Source organism: Rana temporaria, chromosome 9 (genome assembly GCF_905171775.1).
Source record: "Rana temporaria chromosome 9, aRanTem1.1, whole genome shotgun sequence".
Lineage (NCBI taxonomy): Eukaryota > Metazoa > Chordata > Amphibia > Anura > Ranidae > Rana > Rana temporaria.
In genome coordinates this window covers 16,864,633-16,885,853 of record NC_053497.1, presented here as the reverse complement: position 1 = coordinate 16,885,853, position 21,221 = coordinate 16,864,633, and the positions used below count along the sequence as shown (strand labels likewise).

At 46.1% G+C, this 21,221-nt stretch overlaps 1 protein-coding gene across 2 annotated transcripts in view; it reads left to right on the top strand.

Moving 5' to 3' along the window:
* Positions 1-17,503, top strand: part of PLXNB3 (plexin B3) — a 208,346-nt gene extending 190,843 nt beyond the window's left edge. For both annotated transcript variants that reach the window (XM_040322874.1, XM_040322872.1), the window contains exons 30-35: positions 4,990-5,150; positions 5,234-5,381; positions 5,461-5,525; positions 9,932-10,007; positions 12,741-12,815; positions 16,550-17,503. In XM_040322874.1, the coding sequence (XP_040178808.1) occupies positions 4,990-5,150; positions 5,234-5,381; positions 5,461-5,525; positions 9,932-10,007; positions 12,741-12,815; positions 16,550-16,654 (630 nt within the window). In that variant the 3' untranslated portion in view covers positions 16,655-17,503. The remainder of the gene's footprint in view (positions 1-4,989; positions 5,151-5,233; positions 5,382-5,460; positions 5,526-9,931; positions 10,008-12,740; positions 12,816-16,549) is intronic.
* Positions 17,504-21,221: the final 3,718 nt, after the last annotated feature.

Below are 21,221 nucleotides of genomic sequence, written 5' to 3'. Positions count from 1 at the left end.
TGCTGTGATGGGTACAGGCACAGTATACTTTGCATAGCTAAAAGACATTATTGAACATAAGCAGAGGATGAGTCTAATGATCTATTGCTGGGCATTATTAAAGATGCCTTGGCTGGGCATTGGTAAAGATGCCTTAGCTGGGCATTGGTAAAGATGCCTTGCCTGGGCATTATTAAAGATGCCATGACTGGGCATTTTTAAAGATGCCTTGGCTGGGCATTGGTAAAGATGCCTTGCCTGGGCATTATTAAAGATGCCATTGCTGGGCATTTTTAAAGATGCCTTGGCTGGGCATTGGTAAAGATGCCTTGCCTGGGCATTATTAAAGATGCCATTGCTGGGCATTTTTAAAGATGCCTTGGCTGGGCATTGGTAAAGATGCCTTGCCTGGGCATTATTAAAGATGCCATTGCTGGGCATTTTTAAAGATGCCTTGGCTGGGCATTGGTAAAGATGCCTTGTCTGGGCATTGGTAAAGATGCCTTGGCTGGGCATTGGTAAAGATGCCTTGCCTGGGCATTATTAAAGATGCCATTGCTGGGCATTTTTAAAGATGCCTTGGCTGGGCATTGGTAAAGATGCCTTGCCTGGGCATTATTAAAGATGCCATTGCTGGGCATTTTTAAAGATGCCTTGGCTGGGCATTGGTAAAGATGCCTTGTCTGGGCATTGGTAAAGATGCCTTGGCTGGGCATTGGTAAAGATGCAATGACACATTTTTGTTTTTTTCATTTTAGCCCTTTGGATTCTTCTTTGCAATTCTTGTAGATTAGAATCTACAGCAGCTTCCAGACCCAGCAGAGCAGTGGGCATTTTTAAAGATACCTTGGCTGGGCATTTTTAAAGATGCCTTGGCTGGGCATTGGTAAAGATGCCTTGCCTGGGCATTATTAAAGATGCCATTGCTGGGCATTTTTAAAGATGCCTTGGCTGGGCATTGGTAAAGATGCCTTGCCTGGGCATTATTAAAGATGCCATTGCTGGGCATTTTTAAAGATGCCTTGGCTGGGCATTGGTAAAGATGCCTTGTCTGGGCATTGGTAAAGATGCCTTGGCTGGGCATTGGTAAAGATGCCTTGCCTGGGCATTATTAAAGATGCCATTGCTGGGCATTTTTAAAGATGCCTTGGCTGGGCATTGGTAAAGATGCCTTGTCTGGGCATTGGTAAAGATGCCATTGCTGGGCATTTTTAAAGATGCCTTGGCTGGGCATTGGTAAAGATGCCTTGCCTGGGCATTATTAAAGATGCCATTGCTGGGCATTTTTAAAGATGCCTTGGCTGGGCATTGGTAAAGATGCCTTGTCTGGGCATTGGTAAAGATGCCTTGGCTGGGCATTGGTAAAGATGCCTTGCCTGGGCATTATTAAAGATGCCATTGCTGGGCATTTTTAAAGATGCCTTGGCTGGGCATTGGTAAAGATGCCTTGTCTGGGCATTGGTAAAGATGCCTTGGCTGGGCATTGGTAAAGATGCAATGACACATTTTTGTTTTTTTCATTTTAGCCCTTTGGATTCTTCTTTGCAATTTCATCCAAACAGGCTACAAATCTCTCCAAGACCCGTCCTCTGCTTAGCCATCGTACATTATTGTACATAAGTAAAGTATTATACTGTGCCTGTACCTCATCAAGAAGTGCTTGAAACTGTCGAAAATTAAGAGCACGAGCCATGATGTAATTCACCATTTTTGTGACATCCTTGAGGATATCGTCTAATATTTTGCTGCTTTCCTTGGCACAAAGAGCTTCTTGATGTATAATACAATGAAATTGAATGACTGGGTGCTTTGCTTCTTTGACAAAAAACTGTATGAAACCAGATGTTACCCCCACCATGGAAGGTGCCCCGTCACTAGTAACTGAAACCACTTTTTCTGGCCTTATGTCTTGTGAGACAAAAGCCTCCATCACAGCATTGTAGATATCTATCCCTTGTGTTCTTCCAGGCAAAGACAACAGTTTCATGAGCTCCTCTCTCATGGTGTCACCAACAGCATAACGCAAAATTACTGCTAGCCTTGCATGATTATTTATGTCTGTGCTTTCATCCAAGCACATGGAGTAACAGGCTGCCTTTTGTAAGTCAGTGGTGAGCTGCTGACTAACATCACTTGCCATACGCAGGACTCTATCTTTAACAGTATTTCTGCTAAGTGGCATTTCAGAGATTCGTTGCTTAATTTTGTCCTTGTTTGGAAATTCATGAAAAAGGGAATTACTCACAGCCAACATGGCCGTTTTGATAAAATCGCCATCAGAGAGGGGCTTTCCATGTTTTGCTATGCACAGTGAAATTTCAAAGCTGGCATTTGCCAGATAATTTGTTTTAGAAAGATAGTTGCAAAAACTACGATACTGGCAGTGATATCTCTTCAATTTCCCATCAAGAAACTCTTTTCTTTCAGCTACACCAAGTTCGGCAACACTTTTGTGGTTGGTATCAAAATGACGTTTGACACTAGATGTGCGAGATACCACACTTTCACTACACAGAACACATAACGCTTTCCCATTGCGTTCAATCACTCCAAATGACTGTGTCCAGGTCTCTTGGAATGATCTTCCACTATCTGTTTTTAATTTTGCTTTTTTTGATGTACTCATTTTTGGTTGTTCATGTCTACAAAAAACACAAAATGTATAAAATAAGGATGGATGAAGCACCCAATACAAATCTATCCCTACCTACCTATACCAAAAATATTATTGCAACATTTCACAAAAAAGGTAGAACAACTCACGGTTTTGTAGACAGATATACATCGTCCAATATCCTGTGAAACAAGAAGTCGCGCTGTGCCGCTGCTGACACCGCTATGCTGGGTCTGGAAGCTGCTGTAGATTCTGAATTGCAAAGAAGAATCCCAAAGAGAGGGCTGTAATGAAAAAAAAAATATGTTTTCATTGTTGTCCATAGGGACACAGGAAACTACCATAGCCCGGGGGCCAGATGTGACCCTTAGCAACTTACGTTTCTGTAATGTAGACAGATATAAGCTCAAATCGTCCAATGTCCTGTGAAACAACAAGGCGTGCTGTGCCGCTGCTGACACCGCTCTGCTGGGTCTGAAAGCTGCTGTACATTCTACAAGATTTGCAAAGTAGAATCCCGGAGAGAGGGCTGTAATGAAAAAAAAAATATGTTTTCATTGTTGTCCATAGGGACACAGGAAACTACCGTAGCCCGGGGGCCAGATGTGACCCTTAGCAACTTACTTTTTTTAATGTAGACAGATATAAGCTCAAATCGTCCAATGTCCTGTGAAACAAGAAGTCGCGCTGTGCCGCTGCTGACACCGCTCTGCTGGGTCTGGAAGCTGCTGTAGATTCTACAAGAATTGCAAAGAAGAATCCAAAGGGCTAAAATGAAAAAAAAAAAAAAGTGTGTCATTGTTGTCCATAGGCCAGGACACAGGCCCAATAACAGCAATGATGGGGGTTATATGTTTGCAAATGACACCTATGCCCAATAACAGCAAACATATTACCTCCCTCATTGCTGTTTTTGGGCCTAGGTGTCATTTGCAAACATATTACCCCCCTCATTGCTGTTATTGGGCCTAGGTGTCATTTGCAAACATATTACCCCCCTCATTTGCAATGAGGGGGGTAATATGTTTGCAAAGGACACCTAGACCCAATAACAGCAATGAGGGGGGTAATATGTTTGCAAATGACACCTAGGCCCAATAACAGCAAACATATTACCCCCCTCATTGCTGTTATTGGGCCTGGGTGTCATTTGCAAACATATTACCCCCCTCATTGCTTTTATTGGGCCTAGGTGTCCTTTGCAAACATATTACCCCCCTCATTGCTGTTATTGGGCCTGGGTGTCATTTGCAAACATATTACCCCCCTCATTGCTTTTATTGGGCCTAGGTGTCCTTTGCAAACATATTACCCCCCTCATTGCAAATGACACCTATGCCCAATAACAGCAATGAGGGAGGTAATATGTTTGCAAATGACACCTATGCCCAATAACAGCAAACATATTACCTCCCTCATTGCTGTTTTTGGGCCTAGGTGTCATTTGCAAACATATTACCTCCCTCATTGCTGTTTTTGGGCCTAGGTGTCATTTGCAAACATATTACCTCCCTCATTGCTGTTATTGGGCATAGGTGTCATTTGCAATGAGGGGGGTAATATGTTTGCAAAGGACAACTAGACCCAATAACAGCAATGAGGGGGGTAATATGTTTGCAGAACAAAGTTTCCCAAGTCAGTCAGCAACTGTCAGAACACCCACCAGCGAGATTAGCTAAAGTAATTGTTCAGCAAAATTTTACATTTTAGATTGGGTGATGTTAGCAGGGCAACCCATAAAACGACCCAGGTATCCCATGTCTAAATAGTATTCGAGTAATAAGTATTCTTACCTTTGTCTGCAGCTGAATCAAACTGCGCAATGAAGAAGATGGCTTCACGAGTCTTGCAGCTCTTTCCCGCCGTGCGTCTTCTCCTCATGCTCCCAGTCACGCCCAGCAGCACGTCAGGCAGTGGATGATCTGAGAGCTCTCATTGGGTAGCAAGCTAACACGTGACCTCCGGGCGCTCATTCTAAGTTACGCCCACTCGGACACGTCACCGCTAGCACAGGGTAGTGTGGGAAATGTAGTTTCTAGTTGCGGTTGACGATTTAATTTTTTTTTCTTTGACATTTCTGCATTGTCACCGCGTGCCCACCAAAACAGCTTGCCGTGCCGGGAGCGGCACGCGTGCCACGCGTTCGCCATCACTGCCCTATTCAAATGTTCCCCACACTTTTCATATATTTATTTGTAAAAGAAATTGAAAACCATTATTTATCTTTTTCCTTCAACTTCACAATTATGTGCCACTTTGTGTTGGTCTATCACATAAAATCCAAATAAAATACATTTAACCACCATGTTGTTTTTTTAGCTCCTTACAAATGTTTTAATGTTTTTTAGGTTTTTATGACAAGCAGAAGATGAATGTAAATCTTTTTCTTCTTATAGGGGACTCTCCAAAAATTTGTGGATGACACATTCCAGGCCATGTTGGGGGTGAACCGTCCCGTACCAATCGCCATCAAATATATCTTTGATTTCTTAGATGAAATGGCAGAGAAGCATGCGATTGAGGATGCGGAGACAGTCCACATCTGGAAGACGCACAGGTGTGTGCTTTGTTAGCTCCTCTGACCCTCTGTTTTCCACTTTGTTATCCCCATGATGTTTACCTAAATCTGTTTGGCTGCAGTCTAATGCAGAGGTTCTGGGTCCTCATACTGAAGAATCCTCAAATGGTCTTCGATATCGACGTGTCTGACAACGTAGACGCCATCCTTACAGTCATCGCTCAGACCTTCATTGACTCCTGTACCATCTCTGAGCACAAAGTGGGCAGAGTAAGTATGGAAACGTAAAAGGGAAGACGTCTGAGGGGCTTATAAGAACTTTTATTAATCCGTATTTCTTCCAATTTAGGACTCTCCGGTCAATAAACTGCTTTATGCACGTGAAATCCCACGGTACAAGGAAATGGTTGAGAAGTAAGTGTCTATCACACAAGTATAATATTTGGTACAATCAAATTGTAGACACGTTCTATTGATGAACAAACTAAATACATCATAAATGGGTGGCCACAACACCTGCATGAGTTTATGGGCCGTTCTATTTCAAAGCCATGGACATGGATATGGAATTGCCCCTACCTTTGCTGCCTCCACCATTCTTTGAAGATCAACCTTCAGTAAGATTTTGGAGTGTCTGTGGGAATGTGTGCCTCTTCATCCAAACGTTCATTTGTGAGGTCAGGTACAGATGTTGGAAGAGAAGACCTGGCCTGCATTTCAATTCAGCCCAAAAGTGTTCAGTAGGGTTGAGGCCAGGTCTTTATGCCGGACACTTGAGTTCTTGGACATCAAGCTGGCCAAACTGGTTTTCGTGGTAGCTGGCTTGGTACACATGGGCATATTCATTCCGGTACAAAAAATAGTAGGGCTGTGGAAAAATTTACGATGAATTCCTCGATTCATCGTAAATTTTTTTAAGCGATCAAAATAATTTTGATCGGTACGATCCGCGGATTGAGCTCCGCTGTCTCGCCCATAGGAAAGGCCGCGGCTTCGGCCTAGCTCCAGAGCAGCGGGCCATCTTGGTACACCCGGCGGCGGCCTAGTAGCGGCGCGCTGATGTCATCATCACCCACCTGCTTGTGTCGTCTGCGGACGGGTCTGCCTGCTATCCTTTCTATTCTGGTAAGAGCAGACAATCTTTCCATATATACAGTGGGGGAGATGTGGATATTACAGTGGGGAGATGTTGACATTACAGTATGGGAGAAGATGTTGACATTACAGTATGGGGGGGAGATGTGGACATTACAGTATGGGGGGAGATGTGGACATTAAAGTATGGGGGAGATGTGGACATTAAAGTATGGGGGAGATGTGGACTTTACAATATGGGGGGAGATGTGGACTTTACAATATGGGGGGGAAATGTGGACTTTACAATATGGGGGGGAAATGTGGACATTACAGTATGGGGGGAGATGTGGACATTACAGTGGGGAGATGTGGACATTACAGTATGGGGGGAGATGTGGACATTACAGTGGGGGGGAGATGTGGATATTACAGTGGGTGGGAGAGGTGGACATTACAGTGGGGGAGATGTGGACATTACAGTGGGGGAGATGTGGACATTACAGTATGGGGGGGGATGTAGACATTATAGTATGGGGGGAGATGTGGACATTACAGTGGGGGAGATGTGGACATTACAGTGGGGGAGATGTGGATATTACAGTATGGGGGAGATGTGGATATTACAGTGGGGGAGATGTGGATATTACAGTGGGTGGGAGAGGTGGACATTACAGTGGGGGAGATGTGGACATTACAGTGGGGGAGTTGTGGACATTACAGTATGGGGGGGGATGTAGACATTATAGTATGGGGGGAGATGTGGACATTACAGTGGGGGAGATGTGGACATTACAGTGGGGGAGATGTGGATATTACAGTGGGTGGGAGATGTGGATATTACAGTGGGGGGAGATGTGGACATTACAGTGGGGGGAGATGTGGACATTACAGTGGGGGGAGATGTGGACATTACAGTGGGGGGGATGTGGACATTACAGTGGGGGGGGAGATGTGGACATTACAGTGGGGGAGATGTGGACATTACAGTGGGGGAGATGTGGACATTACAGTATGGGGGGGGATGTAGACATTATAGTATGGGGGGAGATGTGGACATTACAGTGGGGGAGATGTGGACATTACAGTGGGGGAGAGGTGGACATTACAGTGGGGGAGATGTGGATATTACAGTGGGGGAGATGTGGATATTACAGTGGGTGGGAGAGGTGGACATTACAGTGGGGGAGATGTGGACATTACAGTGGGGGAGATGTGGACATTACAGTATGGGGGGGGATGTAGACATTATAGTATGGGGGGAGATGTGGACATTACAGTGGGGGAGATGTGGACATTACAGTGGGGGAGATGTGGATATTACAGTGGGTGGGAGATGTGGATATTACAGTGGGGGGAGATGTGGACATTACAGTGGGGGGAGATGTGGACATTACAGTGGGGGGAGATGTGGACATTACAGTGGGGGGGATGTGGACATTACAGTGGGGGGGGGATGTGGACATTACAGTGGGGGGAGATGTGGATATTGCAGTGGGGGGGAGATGTGGATATTGCAGTGGGGGGGAGATGTCTACTATAAAGTGACTGACAGTCAATATACTAGATGAGTTTTATAATTAAAGTTAAACGAACGTTCTACGTTTTTCTTAAAGTTTAATAAAAAAAAAAAAATTGTAAAAACTATGTGCGTTATAATGAATCGAAATGAGGTGTTTTAATCTATTTAAAAAAAATCGATTAATCGAACACGAAAATTTTAATCAGTAACCGCCCTAAAAAATAGCCTTCCTCAATTGGAATTTCAAAATTGTCTTTGCATGCCGTACATTCCAAATTACTCTTCACTGGAAACACTTGAACTTAGTCATTTGAGTAGGAGAGTTCCATATGTGTCACCATTTAGAAAGTCTTTTGGAAAGCCTCTGGACAGGCAAGAAGATGTGGGGTTATAAATGACGCATTATCTTTATTATGGTGTAATAGAGCAATTAGAACAGTGTCCATCTAAAACTTTATTTTTCATACCGATAATATGGGTAAGGGTCAGGACCTTTGCCTAGCTTTTTATAGCTGTCCTTTGCTGAATAGGGAGGGTTTCATCCTGTTCCATTGACAGCGGTGAGGAAAAAGTGAGAGATAACTGATCCAACTAGGAAAGTCAGACTGGAGGGGAAAGGGCTATATGATGTCTGGGCATCCTCCAGCCAGTGTTGCCAACCTACTAGATTGAAATTTACTGGCACGACCCCCGAAATTTTTCCCGGTGCAGCCACGTTTTTACTGGCATTTCACAAAAGTTACTAAATTATATTTTTATGTTCAAATTTCAGTATTTAGGCTACAAACAAGTACGCTAGGCAAATAGAAATGTGATTTAAGGTAGATATTAAGGTAAAAAAACATATTTTTGTTATTTTCAATATAATAAGGGCAAATTATTTAGTCACATAACCCCCTGCCTCCATCCCCCTCTGCCACCAACACCCCCCTACCTTCACCCCCCTCTGCGGTGCCACAATCTCCCTCTGCCTCCAATCTCCCCCAGGCCCTCTGCCTCCAATCACCCCCTGCCTCCATCCCCCTCTGCCACCATCACCCCCTGCCTTCACCCCCCTCTGCGGTGCCACAATCTCCCTCTGCCTCCAATCTCCATCTGCCTCTAATCTCCCCCAGGCCCCCTGCCTCCAATCACCCCCTGCCTCCATCCCCCTCTGCGGTGCCACCAAAACCCCTGTCTCCATTCCCCACCCTCTGCGGTGCCACCATCCCCCTCTGCGGTGCCACTAACACCCCCTGCCTCCAATCTCCCCCTGCCTCCAATCTCCCCCTGCCTCCAATCTCCCCCTGCCTCCAATCTCCCCCTGCCTCCACCCTCCTCTGCGGTGCCACCAACAACCCCTGTCTCCATTCCCCACCCTCTGCGGTGCCATCATCCCCCTCTGCGGTGCCACTAACACCCCCTGCCTCCAATCTCCCCCTGCCTCCAATCTCCCCCTGCCTCCAATCTCCCCCTGCCTCCAATCTCCCCCGCCTCCATTGCCCCCTGCCTCCATCCCCTCTGCGGTGCCATCGCAGCCACCATCACCCCCTGCCTCCAATCTCCCCCTGCCTCCATCCCCTCTGCGGTGCCATCGCAGCCACCATCACCCCCTGCCTTTAATCTCCCCCTGCCTCCAATCTCCATGCGCAGTTCCAAGCCGAACCGATCTCGGCTATTTTTACTGGCACATTCCCGCAACCACGGACATTTACGAACGGGGGGAAAAGTGCCCGTTTTTACGAACTGTCCGTAAAAATACGGACGGTTGGCAACACTGCCTCCAGCCATGAAATATATTGGGCTCCATCAGACTTGCTGCAGCTTCTAATACACATTGTGAGAAGCTCTCAGTATGCAGTGAAATCAGGATAAGCAATTGCAGTACGGGAAAGGAGTCTGTACAATAAGGATGTCGGCGCTAAGCTAAGCTAATGGCAGGCAGTGAGACATTGTCCCGATGCGCGGCTACAAAGATCGGGAAATGTCTCACTGCCTGTGATTAGTGCAGCGCAGTGTCGACCTCCTGGCGGGCTCTGCACGTGGGCTGTGCGAACACGCCAGATCTCATCCTTACTGTACACCTGTGCAAGACTGAAGGGAAGGATGGAAGGTCAGTTCCTTTGCAGGTACCACATTATTAGAATATTTTCTATTGCTCTTCTGTATGTATTCTATGAATGTTGGGTAATTTGTTAATATGAGAAAACCTGTCATTGAGTGGTCTGTATTATCTCTCTTTTAGGTACTATGCTGACATTCAGCAAGCAACTCCTTCCAGTTACCAAGAAATGAACTCCTCTCTCACTGAGCTGTCAGGGGTAAGTAGCACAATCCTGATCACCAATGGTAATCGTGTGACCAGTCCCCAGGAGCGGACTGACCATTGAGTCACTCGGGCCCCGCCCGAGGGCCCCATGCCACTAGGGGGCCCCATCAGGGTTGCTAGGCTCAGTAAAACCAGGGACAGTATGTAAAAATCTATGTTTTTTTTTTACATCTGTCCCTGATATGTCCGAAACCGACATGCTTTTGATGTGAAAATCCCAAGATTTTTGCTGCCCCGCCTCTGCACTGCCTCCTGGCGTGGTGGCCATCTGTAAGCCCAGGGCCCCCATAATCTTATATTGCCCGGGGGCCCCATGAGTTGTCAGTCCGCCCCTGCCAGTCCCAGTTTTGTAAAAACGTCTTTTTCAAATTCCGTGTGCACATGCTTTGGCTGGCGAAAAGTAAAGCCTTAAGCCCCGTACACACGACCGGTTTCCAGGCAGGAAAACTCCCAGGAGAGCATTTGGCCGGGAATCCCGGCCGTGTGTATGCTCCCTAGCAGTTTTCCCATCAGGAAAACAGCCGGGAATCCCGACGGGAAAATAAAGAACCCTGATCTCTATTTTCCCCTTTGGGATTCCCAGCAGAGTGTTTCCTGCCGAGAAAACCGTTCGTCTGTATGCTTACCTGAGTGTAGAAAAACAGCACATGCTCGATAACACTTCGACGCATGCGCGGTAGCATACAAAGTTAGTGTGGGGTGTAACAAGATGGCGGCGGCTGAATCGAATGTGACGAGGCGCCGGCTTGTCGTAGTCGATGACGTCACTGCATTCTTGCCATTAAAAAGAACGGCGGATCTTTTGAGTAGCCGTCTGTATACACGGCTTTGCAAGGTAAGCTTGCCAGGAATCCCGTCAGGAAAACAAAAGTTTTGTTTCCTGACGGGATTCCCGGCCGTGTGTACAGGGCTTCACTCTAGGCAAAATAAAAAAAAAATTGTGGTGCTTTAAAAATAAAAAGCATCTCTGGCTACAATACTCGCCTCTTGGTGGACGCTGTTCCCTTCAGTAAAAGCTTTTTGCCATAGGAGGTCCTCAGTTGTTCGGATTAAATTATGCCCAGTGATACTTAACCCAGAACAATGAGTGCCGTGTTATGAATCCATCCCTTGGGAGGGGCCTTATGAGCCCATCCCCTGAGGCATCAAGGACCTGTCCCCTAAGCGGGCGTCAAGGACTTGTCCCTTGAGGGGGGGTGACAAGAAACTGTCCGCTAATATAGGGAGTCGCGGACCTGTACACTGTGGGGGGCATCACAAACCTATCCATTGTGGGGGGCACATCACGGACCCTTCCCCTGAGAGCAGGGCCGGCCCTACCATGGGACCCGATGGTACCATTGTACCAGGCAGCACTTTCAGGGGGGCAGCAAATTTCCTGCCTGCACGCCATCCTATTCTGCCAGCTCCACTCCACTGTGGGGCGAATTGCCGCCCGACCGCTCCTCCCGTTCCGCTCTCCGCTCCACTGTGGGGTTAATTGCATGAATAGAGCCATAACAGGTCCTTTTTATACTCCTATATACATGTGTAGAGCCATGATAGGTCCACTTTAGTTATCATGATATAAAATAATGGATGTGGGGGCATTTTGGTGGGCATAATTTTTTTTGGGTGGGGCAGCATTTCATTCTTGGTACCAGGCAGCACAATGTCTTGGGCCGGCACTGCCTGAGAGGGTGTCTTGGACACATCCCATCCCCTGAAAGGTAGTCATCATGGTGCCCCTCAATAACAGTGCGATAATGCATAAAGTGACACAGCCCCTGGAGATGAAGTGACCAACCCAAATATGTCAAGAAATGGCAAGTATAAACTATAACATACTGTCAAAACTGTTGAGGAGGAAAGGAATTGGGGGGGGGGCATTGAGCTTTAAGGTAATATATGTTACTTTTATTTATGTTATTTACCTTCCCTTATGTAGACCTCCAAAAGCCCCGAGACTACTGCTGGGTGCTGCCATCTTGGATGTGAGTCCCCAACAGACACCTTTTGCTCCTACCCCAGCAGCTGCATAAAAGGTTATGTGGGAGCTGGGCCAGCACAGAAATTAACTAGGTTAGACACTAGAGAAGAGGAGAGGGCTATGACATGCAAGGAGGGAGGGAGGGCTATGCTACGGAATGGACTCTGTTATGCCGCGTACAGACGATCAGTCCATCCGATGGACCGTTTTCATCGGTTAACCGATGAAGCTGACTGATGGGCCGTCGTGCCTACACACCATCGGTTAAATAACCGATCGTGTCAGAACGCGGTGACGTAAAACACAACGACGTGCTGAAAAAAACGAAGTTCAATGCTTCCAAGCATGCGTCGACTTGATTCTGAGCATGCGTGGATTTTTAACCGATGGTCGTGCCTACTAACGATCGTTTTTTTTCCTATCGGTTAGGAATCCATCGGTTAAATTTAAAACAAGTTGGCTTTTTTTTAACCGATGGTTAAATAACCTATGGGGCCCACACACGATAGGTTTTGACCGATGAAAACGGTCCATCAGACCATTCTCATCTGTTTAACCGATCGTGTGTACGCGGCATTAGACTTGGAAAAAAAATTGAGACAGTTTGAAGGCACATCGTAGGTCAATAAAAAAAATGATTTATGGAAATGCAAGTAAACATTTTAGATACTTAATTTTTCCCTTTTTTTTTTTTTTATTTGTTATATGTGAGTGTTTGTTTTATTGCCAGTCTAACTCACTCGTTTCTCCTTCCAGATTCACGCCGAAGATCTCAGCTCCCTAGTCGCCCTTCAAGAACTCTACAATTATATCAGCAAGTACTATGATCAGGTATTGCTGGTTTCTCTAGTCATTAACCCTTTTGCTGCCAAAGTGTTTTTTGATTTTTTTTTTGCACATACTGTATGTTTAAAAAAACATTTTGGGCCTTAAAGCGGTAGTTCACCCTCCTTAAGAACAATGCAGCATAAAATCCGGCATAGTAGCGCGAGCTACACTATGCCGGTCTTAATTTTTTTATCCCGGTACTCACGGTTATATCGTGCATTGACGATTCCGTCTGCCGCGGGGAATGGGCGTTCCTAGCAAGAGGGAGGGTGATTGACGGCCGGCTCTGGCACGTCACGCTCCCCGAAGACAGCCGGAGTAGGTCTCGGCTCTTCACGGCGCCTGCGCACAGGCTATGCGCAGGCGCCGAGAAGAGCCAAGCCTATTTCGGCTATTTCCGGAGAAGCGTGACGTGCCACGGCCGGCCGTCAATCACCTTCCCTGTCCATAGGAACGCCCATTCCCCGGAATCTTCTATGTACGCTATAACAGTGAGTACGGGGAAAAAAAATTAAGACCCGCATAGTGTAGCTCGCGATACTATGCCGGATTTAATGCTAGAGGGAAATTTTTTTTTTTTTTTTTTTATATAGGGTGAACCCCCGCTTTAAGATTAGTTAAAACCCCCAAATGTGATATAGTGCAACAGTTCACCAAGTGCACATTTTTAATTAAAGAAATATTCTAATGTTAAATTTAGAGCACACAAACACAATATATTATCAATTTTTTATTACCCCCCCCCCCTTAACAAGCGGAACTTGCCACGGGGTTCCTCTCACTTCCTGTTGGGGCAGGAAGTAAAGGTAAATCTCCCCAGTGGGACACTCGGTGGCAACAATCCTTACAGGGGCTATAACTTTCCCTTACTCTATCCAAAATTATCCATGTTCTACTTTAAAGAGTAAGTTCACCTTTACAGAAAAATCTGTAAGGTTAACTTACCTAGGACCACCTCCTTGTCCATCCCCCCCCCACCCCCCAGTCTTGCTGATCTGGACCGCAGGAATTTCATATTCTAAGCTCCAGTAAATCCGCTTCAGGAGTCTAGAGTTTAGAAATCCCCTGAGCTGAATGTTCCAAACGTCAAAACTTACCTCGTCAGGAGGGACGTTTCGGAGCATTCTAATTGGTCAGGGCCATCACATCAGCTGCGGCATAGCCCGTCCTGTCGGCTATGGAGAAGACGTGTGGAGGTCGAGGGGATTTCTAAGCCCTGGACTCCTGACGCGGACATACTGGGGCTTAGGACGAGAGATTGCAGCGGTTCAGGTCAGTGGGACCTGGGTGGGGGGCGAGGAGAGGGTCCCTGCATTCTGCACGTGCTTAGATGGTGCCACAAGGCTGTGGGTCCCTGCAGCACATTTGCGCACGCGTGGGTTTACCCGCACATGTGCCAAGATGGCATTGGTATGGAAGACCTGTGCAGAAGTGCCGCCAGGCTTTGACAGGACCCAAGTTTAGGCAGAGCCCTTCGACACATCTGCACACTCAACAGGCGAATAAAGAGGGTGGGTCGACCAAAACGAAATTAAACTGATGTTCCTCCTTAAAGCGGAGCTCCACCCTCAAATCAAACTATACATCACAAGCTGTAAAAAAAATATCATTAACCAAGTAAAAAAAATATATATATTTTTACATGCCTTAAAAGCGGTGTTGCTAGGCAGAATTCCTAATCTGCCTTCTTCCTGCACCGCGGTAGTTCTCCTCTCTAGCCTACGCTGCACAGATTCCTGGGAATGCAGTGTCATAATTTCCCAGGAGTCTGTGCGCTCCTATGTGCCAAAAAATCGCGGGATTTCGGTACAGGAAATGACCCACCTTAGCCAAGCGCTGTAAAGAGAGTGCTTGGAAGGCGAGTCATTAGGAGTTTTAACAACGGGGCGGGCCGTTCCTCCTCAGCCGTCGCCCGTTGTCATAACAGCGGCACAAACACTCGGCTACGAGCGTCGCTCTAATTCGCAAGCGCGATATCGAGAGGTGCCCCAGCATGCACCTCTCCACGGAGAGGAGTTAAAAAAAAATGTACTGGGCTTCAGATGCCCACACTTAGAATGGAAACGGCCAGATCGTTCACAGCTGCAAACCAGACAAGTTGTAATATAATTTAACGATCGATTGGCGGTATTTAAAGCAGAGTTCCGGCCACAATTTCACTTATTAAATATAAATACCCCTGTAATACACAAGCTTAATGTATTCTAGTAAAGGTAGTCTGTAAACTAAGGTCCGTTTTGTTAGGTTGTTACAGCATTTAGACACTTTATAAAATAGAAATTGACTGGGGCCATCTTAAGTGTGGGCATCATGAAGCCAGACTGTATGACTTCCTGGATTTCAGCCTTGCAGATCTCGCACATGCTCAGTGCTGCACACGCAGTGTACTAGGTTTCAGATCAGGTTTCAGCACCTGTACTGTCCAAGTCACATGATTCTTCGAGACTGGGGAGTGCACAGACTCCTGGAAAGTTACACCCACTACATTCCCAGGAGTCTATGCGGTGTAGGTTAGGAAGCATTAAGCACCTAGGTGCAGGAAGAGGGAAGATTAACTATTCTGCCTAGCAACAACACTTTGAAGGCATCTAAAAAAAATGTTTTGTTTCTTAAAGGACTAATGACATTTTTTTTAAACTACTGATGTAATGTTATATTTATGGGTGGAACTCCACTTTAAGTCTGAGTAATGTGATGTTTAACCACTAGCCGACCAGCCACCGTCATTATACGGCGGCAGGTCGGCTCTCCTGGGGGAGAGCCCGTAGCTATACGTCCGCTCTTCGAGCGGCCACTAGGGGGCGCGCGCGCGCCCCCCGCTCGCTCCCACCTCCCGTGCGTGTGCTCGTTACAGAGCGGGGACCGGGAGCTGTGTGTGTAAACACACAGCTCTCGGTCCTGTCAGCGGGGGAAATGCTGATCTTCTGTTCATACAATGTATGAACAGAAGATCAGTGTTTCCCCTAGTGAGGCCACCCCCCCCCCACAGTTAGAACACACCCAGGGAACATACTTAACCCCTTCCCCGCCCCCTAGTGTTAACCCCTTCACTGCCAGTGGCTTTTTTATAGTAATCCAATGCATTTTTATAGCACTGATCGCTATAAAAATGCCAATGGTCCCAAAAATGTGTCAAAAGTGTCCGAAGTGTCCGCCATAATGTCGCAGTAACGAAAAAAAAACGCTGATCGCCGCCATTACTAGTAAAAAAAAGATATTAATAAAAATGCCATAAAAATACCCCCTATTTTGTAAACGCTATAACTTTTGCGCAAACCAATCAATAAACGCTTATTGCGATTTTTTTTTTACGAAAAATATGTAGAAGAATACGTATCGGCCTAAACTAAGGAAAAAAAAGTTTTTTTTATATATTTTTGGGGGATATTTATTACAGCAAAAAGTAAAAAATATTAATTTTTTTCAAAATTGTCGCTCTATTTTTGTTTATAGCGCAAAAAATAAAAATCGCAGAGGTGATCAAATACCACCAAAAGAAAGCTCTATTTGTGGGAAAAAAAGGACGCCAATTTTGTTTGGGAGCCACGTCGCACGACTGCGCAATTGTCAGTTAAAGCGTCGCAGTCCCGAATCGCAAAAAGTGCTCTGGTCTTTGACCAGCAATATGGTCCGGGGGTTAAGTAGTTAATACTATGTTATTTAATTGCCAAAAAATAAATAAAACAAATTGTGACCGGAGCTCCGCTTTAACGTGTTCTGTCTTTTCTTCCCCACAGATTAGCACAGCTCTAGAGGAGGATCCCAATGGGCAGAAGATGCAACTGGCCTACCGTCTGCAGCAGATCTCGGCACTGGTGGAAAACAAAGTAACAGACCTTTAATAACTTTTCTGAATTGACCACCTTGGTGGAGACTGTTGGACGTGTCATTGGGAATTCCAGACCCATGATCTGCTTTTAGGGAATAGTCAACGCTTCCACGTGTTCAGAAGATCTGCGGTTTGGGAAAACTGGACTTGATCTCCTCTTGGAGGAGTTCTTTGCTTCTGAATTGGTAACACAAGGGTAATGCCAACTTCCTCTCCTTTGCTCTTAGCCCAGCAGTGCACTGCCTACCTCAGTGGAACTGTACAAGTGCCTTAGTTTTATTCCACATTCTGGTTCTTCCTGTGGGTCAGGCATGGCCGGGTCGGTCCTTCTGCGATCTGCAGAAGGTCATCGGATTATTTAGCAGCAGACGTTGCCCCAATTATGCGAAAATAAGATCCTTGTACATGATATGCCCGTGTGTGAGAAATGGGGTAACTGGCCTTGGCGCAATGTGGAGGACATTTAGGAGCTGTACGTGACAAATACTGAGCGCCATTCGCTTTAACAGGGCCATGTGTTGTAGTCCTTGAGATGAAAACAAAGCAACTTCTATGAAAGTGTCAGAAAGAACCATGGTCTGTTACTATTAGCAGCCAGATACTCCCATTAATTTAAAAAAAAGAATCTGATTGGTTGCTTTAGATGCAGTCCTTTCTGAAGCTTTCTTCCAGTGCCCAACCTTGGATCTGGTAGTCGCCTATTCACTGTCTTCGGTGAGTTTGCTCACACTGTTTGTATGTCTGCTAAGTGTCTTGTATAGCTTTTTTTCTAACTTATGCAAATGCTGTAAATAAGTATAACTATATTTATTGTTCTTTTTATGCCAATGGTTTTGCAAATAAATGATTTTTTAGAAAGAAATGTTATTTTTGTATCATTGTTGGTGCAAGCATCCTGGAGAAGAACGCAAGTTGGATACATGTGTAATACCGTGTTTTCCCCCGAATTATGACCTAGCGTTATTTTCCAGGAGGGATGCAATATAAGCCCTACCCCGAAAATAAGCCCTAGTTTAAAATGCTTGTACAATCCTATAATTCACTCTATTACAGTAGTATATAATGTACATTGTTTGTGTTTCTGTAATATAAATGCGGGGAAGAGAGCTCTGGCGGGTCACAGAAGCACAGAACAGCGCTATAACGAAGGTATTTGTCACAATTATATTACAGAAACACACACATTGGCCCAGATTCAGCTAGAATTTGCCCCTTTCTTACGGAGGCACAGGGCAGCATTTTTGCCCTGCGCCCCCGCAAATTTACTGCGCTACCTGCGATTCACGGAGCAGTAGCTCCGTAAATTGCGTGTGCGCTGTGTAAAATTGCCCTGCGTAAGGTCGCCTAATGTAAATGATCCCGTAGGGGGCGGGAATCATTTAAATTAGGCGCGCTCCCGCGCCGAGCGTAGAGCGCATGCTCCGTCGGGAAACTTTCCCGACGTGCATTGCGGCAAATGACGTCGCAAGGACGTCATTTGCTTCAAAGTGAACGTGAATGGTGTCCAGCGCCATTCACGAATCACTTACGCAAACGACGTGAAATTCAAATTTCACGACGCTGGAACGGCGGCTATACTTTAGCATTCGGCTGCCCCTACTATTAGAAGGGACAGCCTTACGCTAAAGACGCCGTACGGAAACTCCGTAACTTGCGTACGCAGGGCCCGCGCAACATTGTGAATCGGTGTTAGTATGCAATTTGCATACTATACACTGAGCACAGCGGGAGCGCCCCCTGGCGGTCATCGCAAGAATGCAGCATAAAATCTGCGTGGCATAAGAGCCTTATGCCACGCAGATTTTAGGCTGCAGTCGGCGTTACGATGTTCTTGAATCAAGAGCATTCGCAACGCCGGAGCAAGTCAGCAATTGCGCTGCGTAACTATGGTTACGCAGGCGCAATTGCTCTCTAAATCCGGGCCATTGTATATTATATAATACTGTAATAGAGTGGATTATAGGATTTTACAAGCATTTTAACTCAGTTCACACTGGGGATTCCTGTCAGGCAGAGAGAGAAAGAGAGGGGGAGAGAAGACAGCACATTACATGGTAAGACCTACCCCGAAAATAAGCCCTACTGTGTCTTTTGTTGCCAAAATTAATATAAGACCCGGGCTTATTTTCAGGGAAACACGGTAAATTCTCATGTGCTGTGTTATCTTAGATGGCTTCTAAAGAAAGGGCTTCTGGGTAAATGCCCCCAGCTTTTGTAGCATCACACTGTCTTTTAAAGGATAATTTGACTTTTCTACGATTTACCATTTAACTTTTTTTTTCAAGACACAAGATTTTCCTAGTTTTGGCTTGAGTGGGGAAGGGTTAAGACCTCCTTTTGAGAGAGTTGACCCAACTATATTGCCACTGCCATCAATAGAGATTTCTCCTCATTTCCGGTCTTGCTGACACAGGGGTGGATCCAGGGGGGCAACATGGCATTTGCCCCCCCCCTGAAAATATCACTGACTGACTGCAAGTCTCTCTCTCCCACACCAGTATCGTCATCCGATCAGCAGTGCCGAGAGAGACTCTGTGTAATGTCATTGCCGCGGTTGCGCTGGACCTGGACGGAGGAGGTGGGTGGAGCCACGCCACTGGCTTGACCTTTTGTTTTCCCTGCACTCTGGTTGCTAGCGCCTGGGCCGTCTAGCGTCTAGTAACCAGTGACGTCGGTCACGTCAGAGCAGCTGAGGACGACGAGGAGAGTCCCAGCATTCAGAGCGCAGCCTTCTTCCTTCTCTGCCCCTGAGCTGAGAGTGCTCGTTCCACCGACCTCCATCTTCTCCACAATTAGGGTTGCCACCTTTTCTTCAAGCCAAACCCGAACACTTTAGCGGCACAGGGCATGTTTTTTTCAGTACTATACACAATAGGATAATAAAAGACCTGGGGCACCTTTGCCTCAAGGACAGTGGTAATGCAGCGCGCTGCGGCAAACAGTGGGTGTGGCCAAACTGGTCTTGCTGACATAGTGGCTCCCCCTCAGTGATGCCAAACCGGCCCGCATCTCCCGAATGGCAACAGAATTTTGTGTGACTACCTCAGTTACTTGGGGAGCCACAGCCCAGTCTGAATAATGTGTCCGGGTTTCAGGCAGACTGAAACCCGGACACAAGATCCCAAACCCGAACTGTCTGGGTGAATCCTGGACAGGTGGCAACCCTATCCACAATGCAGGTTGCAGCGCGGTGTGTACACAAGAGGAAGAAGGAGTGAACGCTCTCATCTGATACTGCCCTGCCTGCAGACAGTGCAATTACTGGGACCCTGCTCATCTCCATTGGTCATACTGCATGGGAGCCCCTCCCCCCACCAGAGCACCAAAATATTTTATTAAAAATGAGTAAAAAAATGAATCAATGTGTAAAAGTACAAAATACATGTGTGCCATTATTTCTGAGAAAAAAAATGCTGCAGCTGCCTTTTCAGTCTTGTTCAATGTTAACTTCCGCTCCGGAAAGTTTTCCCCCCCCCCCCCCCCCAACACGTTTTTTCCCACCGATAGAGCTTGCTTTTGGTGGTATTTGATCACCTCTGCGCTTTTCATTTTTTGCGATATAAACAAAAAAAGTGCAAATTTTGAATAAAAAGCAATATTTTTAACTTTTTGCTAAAAAAAAAATCTTCATTAATTTAGGCCAATATGTATTCTGCTACGTATTTTTGGTAACAAAAAAAAATAAAAAAACAGTAAGGGCTAGATTCAGCATTGATTTACGCCGCGTAAATTAAAATCTGCGCCGGCGTATCTTTTTTTCTGTATTCAGAAAGCAAGATACGCCGACATTAGCCTAAGACGCGACTGGCGTAAGTCTCTTACACCGTCGTATGTTAGCGTGCATATTTACCCTGGCCGCTAGGTGGCGCTTCTGTCCTTTTCGGCGTAGAATATGCAAATGACCTAGATACGCCAATTCACAAATTTACGTACGCCTGGCGCTATTTTTTTACGTCGTCTACGTAAGGCTTTTTTCGGCGTAAGGTTGCTCCTGCTATTATAAAGGCGTACGCAATGTTAAGTATGGACGTCGTTCCCGCGTCAAATTTTGCATTTTTTACGTCGTTTGCATAAGTCGTTCGCGAATAGGGCTGGACGTAATTAACGTTCACGTCGAAACCAATGACGTCCTTGCGGCGTACTTTGGAGAAATGCACACTAGGAAATTTCACGGACGGCGCATGCGCCGTTCGGGAAAAACATCAATCACGTCGGGTCACCACCCATTTACATAAAACACGCCCCCTCATACTCATTTGAATTAGGCGGGCTTACGCCGGGCCCCATTTACGCTACGCCACCGCAACTTACGGAACAAGTGCTTTGTGAATACTGCACTTGCCCGTGTAAGTTGCGGCGGCGTGGCATAAATAACATACGCTACGCCCGCACAAACTTACGGCGGGCTACTTGAATCTAGCCCTAAGCGTATATTGACTGGTTTTCACAAAAGTTATACCGCCTACAAAATAGGGGATATAGTTACAGGAGTTTTATTTTTATTTATTTTTTACTAGTAATGGCAGCGATCAGACAAATCGGGCACCTAACTGACACTTTTGACACTTTTTTTGGGACCA